Source organism: Microtus ochrogaster, unplaced genomic scaffold, assembly GCF_000317375.1.
Source record: "Microtus ochrogaster isolate Prairie Vole_2 unplaced genomic scaffold, MicOch1.0 UNK90, whole genome shotgun sequence".
Lineage (NCBI taxonomy): Eukaryota > Metazoa > Chordata > Mammalia > Rodentia > Cricetidae > Microtus > Microtus ochrogaster.
The window spans coordinates 612,023-616,409 of NW_004949188.1; the positions used below are offsets into that span (position 1 = coordinate 612,023).

General features: G+C 53.6%; 1 protein-coding gene across 1 annotated transcript in view; it reads left to right on the forward strand.

Annotated features, from left to right (window-relative positions):
• Window positions 1-4,387, forward strand: part of Rfx1 (regulatory factor X1) — a 32,930-nt gene that overhangs the window by 17,218 nt on the left and 11,325 nt on the right. Inside the window, 4 exon segments of the mRNA XM_005370930.3 lie at window positions 218-331; window positions 1,756-1,800; window positions 1,802-1,849; window positions 3,246-3,340. Of these exon segments, the coding sequence (XP_005370987.1) occupies window positions 218-331; window positions 1,756-1,800; window positions 1,802-1,849; window positions 3,246-3,340 (302 nt within the window).

Here is a 4,387-nt window from a genome sequence, read left to right on the forward strand (position 1 = left end):
TTGCTGCACCCCTTCTGATTATGGAAGCCACAGTGGACTTTGATCCCCGTGGGAGGATTGGAAACCCTGCCGCTCCTCCCTACAGAGGCTTATGCTTACGGCTGTGGGATATTCCATCCTCTCCAAGGAGTCCTTCTCAGGCAGGTTTGTTAGGGCCTAGGTGCTCCAGATAAAACCCAGGCCGGCCCTGACATTGTTTCTGTTTGTTCTCTTACAGAGGTCACCAGTGCAGGCCAACAACTCCACCAGCAAGACAGCTGGGGCTTCTGCAGGCACTGTGCAGCAACTACAGGTTCACAGCGTCCAGCAGAGCGTCCCTGTCACCCAGGAGGTGCCTTGCCAGGGCGGGTAGTAGCTAGGGCTAGGGGTTTAGGCCACATAGCCATCTCTGTCTGTGTTTCTGACCTGTTAGAGCCAAGCAGATGGTCCAGTTCCAGCCTACCATGTGGGCATGTGACAAGAATCTCTGCTCTATCTAGATTCAGTGTCCCTGGCATGTGACAAGAATCTCTGCTCTATCTAGATTCAGTGTCCCTGGCTGTGACACTTGTAAAAGTACCTCAGAGGTAACGTTCTGGCTTTGAAAACACACTGGTAGGCCAGGGAGACGGCTCAGTGGGGAAAGGACACTGGCTTCCAAACCTGACAGCCTGAATTCCATCCTTGAGCCCTGGATGACAACAGGACAGCCAACTCCTACAAGTTATCCTCTGACTTCCACACATGCCACACACAGTAAAGAAAGAGAAAAGAAAACCCTTGGGTTGGCTGGGGGTGTACTGGGTAGAGCACTTACCCATTATGCCAAGGCCCTGGGTTCCATCTTGATTCTGCAAAGCCAAAGACCAAGAACACACATTGGCCTCTTTATGCCAATTTACTGGGGGGGGGGGTGTTCACCAAGGCCAAGTCCTTGTTTATTCTTGAGGTGTCAGGATGAGGCCTCAGGTTTTTAATTTTGTTTTTAATGTATGTATGTCTATACTGTGTGTGTACCTAGAAGTGGAGCTAAAGACAGTTGTGAGCTGCCATGTGGGTGCTAGGAATTGAACTTGGGTCCTCGGGAAGAACAGACAGTTCTCTTAACCATTAAGCCATCTCTCAAGTCTACCATGCTCAGGATGTGCCCAACCTTCCAGAGAAAGCCACATTCCTCACTGCCAGCCACAGTTGCCCAAGCAGAACAAGAGGCAAGGGTGGTCTTGTTTTGTCCTTAACTGCTTAATTTTTGGGATTTTTGGCCTCAAAAAAGAGGATGAGACAAATTTTGTGTGCCCTCATAGTTTAAGCTACTTGAGAGGCTGAGGCCAGGAGAGCTCAACTTCAAGGCCATCTGGGCAATGTAGTCGGATCCTGATTCAGAACAAAAATTGAAAAAAGTGCTGGGGATTTAGCTTAGTGGTAGAGGGCTTGTCTAGCATGCATAAGGCCCCAAGTTCCCCATTACTAGGCTGAATAATCGGCCAAAGCCACAGAGGCTCTTCCCTAGAGGAAACAGAAACCACCCAACCCAAAGGATTCACAGATCTTCCCTCAGGCTAGAATCACTCTGAACCTCCAGATAGCCAAGAGTCAGGCAGTAAGGAACCTGGAAAGCCTGTGTTGCTGGACCCCACAGGGAAAGGCTGCCCTCTGCCTGGGAAAATGGCAGCCTTTTCCCTAGAGGGCTGATCTGAGGTTCCCAAACACGCATGGGACTTGCTGCCATGGTTGCCATGATTACCATAGTCCGACTTGCCTTTTTTTTTCCCCCAGAGGTCAGTAGTCCAGGCCACTCCACAGACCAAAGCTGGGCTGGTAACAGCAGCTGACCGTGCAGGGACTGCAGCCAGTTCACGTTGCTCAAGAGGTGCGTGTCCCATCTCTCTGTGTCGGGGCAATCAGACTGGTGCTGGGCTGTGGTTGGGGGTAGGGGCACCAAATCCCGAGGGAGGAATGGAGCCATCTTGGGGCCCGGAAGGGCGGAGACAAATGGGAGATTTGAAGGCCTGCGCAAGTCAGGCTTCCCTCGGGCCCTGGGCTCCATTCTGAATCCCCATCCCTGCACCTGACCGCTCAGGACAAGGGGCTTGTTAAGAGAGGTCTGGATTTGAATCCCGCTTCCTTCTGATACTGCCCAGTCCATTCCTCACGTCCCTAACAAGACACCAGGTGGGGAATCTTCAGCCGGGTGGCCGTGTGCACACAGCCCGGTGACCCCCCAGTGTCTCTGTTTGTCCTCCAGAGCTCAGGCAGTCAGTTTCCCGCTAGGAAGGCAGAGCAGCGAGAACCCCGGCCCACACCGCCGCCGGAGCCGCCGCCCCGGCCTCCCGGGCCCGGGCCAGCGTGCTGTGGCGAGGCCTCGCAGCTAGGCAGCCCTGAGCAGCCCCTGCCCCATTACCAGCCGGGCGTGGAGCAGTGGGTGGAGCTGGTGGGCGTGCTGCCCCCACACCTGCTCCTGCCGCAGCAGAGGGTAGTCTTCGAGCCACTGCCGGGGCTCTCGGCCCGAGCCAGCCCCGACCTGTGGTCAGGATCCACAGAATACCCCAGGTGCTAGTGTTCGGCACCGCCCTCAAAGTAGGTGGCGGCGAACCGCGGACGCACAGCGGGGGGTCGGAGGGCGGTCGGGGCGGGGCGTCCTGCCCGCCTCTAAGCCAAGTCCAGGCCTCAGGCTCCGCCCCTGCAGTCCAAGGAGGGAGGGGTGAGATGTCTGTCCCGCCCTTCAAACTGCTGTCAGTCATTCCAGGTTCTGCCTCAGGAACTGAGTCCCAGGCTGCGCCCCTGCAAATTAGGGTTGGGGGTGGAGGCGGGCTATCCAGTACCCGCCCCTAAGGTGGTGTCGGTTATTTCAGATTCAGTTCCGTAAACCGATCCCGCTCCAGGCTCCACCCTGAATATTCTGCTTGGGAAACTTTTAGGTTTCCAGAAGCCCCTCAGGCCCTGTTTTTAATCAAACAAGACACACATGTGCCTGTGTTTTCCACCTTCCAAACCCATTGTAGAATCCTATCTCGCGTCCCTTCCCTTGCCCATCAGCATCCGCAACCTCTTTGTTGTTCCCAACCAAAGCAGAGAATCCCAGCACCTCCCATTTCTCAGCCACAGCTGAGGCCAAGGCCTGAGCTTTCCCTCTTCAGTTTGCACCTCTGGCCCATGCTGTTCAGAGAACCCTGATGCGCACCCTTCCACCTGGGGTTTATCTCGGGGTCAGGGAGACTGGATGTGGCCAGCGCTGACCCACTGCCCCGCTCTTCCTCCTGCTTCAGGTCCAGCAGCTGCAGCAGGTGCCTGTCCCTCATGTGTACCCCAGCCAGGTGCAGTATGTGGAGGGTGGCGACGCCAGCTACTCAGCCAGTGCCATGTAAGTGGACAGAATGACGGAGGGAGGGCGCAGATCTGCTTAGGGCGCCAGACCACAGCTCTAGCTCCCAACTGGCCTTCAAGGCTCCGGTGGTAGCCTTACCCACCCCCATGGGAACTTCCCAGGGGCAGCCACCTGCCTGGAATATAGGCTGCTGGTAGCAGAATGGACACTGGCCAGCTGGGAAGGCTCCTCCGCTAATTACAGGCAGTGTGGTTAGATGGCTTTCTGTTTTAGAAGGAAAAAGGAAAAGAACATACATGTATGTATACATATGATATATATAGATATTTATACATATATTTTTACAATATAAGTTTTTCTTTTTTGCTAGGGGGTGGCACACACCTTTAATCCCAGCACTCAGGAGCAGAGACAGGCAGATCTTCGTCTTCTGCTCCCGAAGTGCTGGGATTAAAGGCATTCACCACCACTGCCTGGCTAGATTTATCTATATTAAGCAGGAAAAAGCAGTTCTTCAGTTCTCAGATCTGACCCTTAGTGTCCTACAGAGTGTCCTGTTTCAGCAGCACTGGGGAGACAGACAGGAGGATTTTTTTTTACATTGATTTATTTATGTGCAAGGGGAAGGCATGTGTGTGTCATGGTGCACATGGAGCTCAAAGAACAACCCAAGTTTGTTTGTTTTTTCTCCATCTCATGGGTCCCAGGGGTCAAACATAGTTCCTCAGGCTTAGAAACAGGCACCCCTACCTCCTGAGTCATCCTGCTAGTCTCCAGGAAGATCTTGAGTTGAAGGCTAGATAACACAATTAGGTCCTGTCTCCAAAAAGCCAAAATATAAAAGAACGATCCATTTCTTTTTTCAGAAACACAGGCTGACTATTCTGTCTCAAAATTTTCCTTGGGGGCTGGGGAGATGCCCTGCTTATTAAACATGAGACCCTGAGGTCAGATCTCAAACCTACATAAGAGCCTGGCATGGTGGCTGGCATGCATCTGTTACCCCAGAGCCATCTTCCTGGCCCTCGTGTGTGTGTGTGTGTGTGTGTGTGTGTGTGTGTGTGTGTGTGTGTGTGTGTAGGG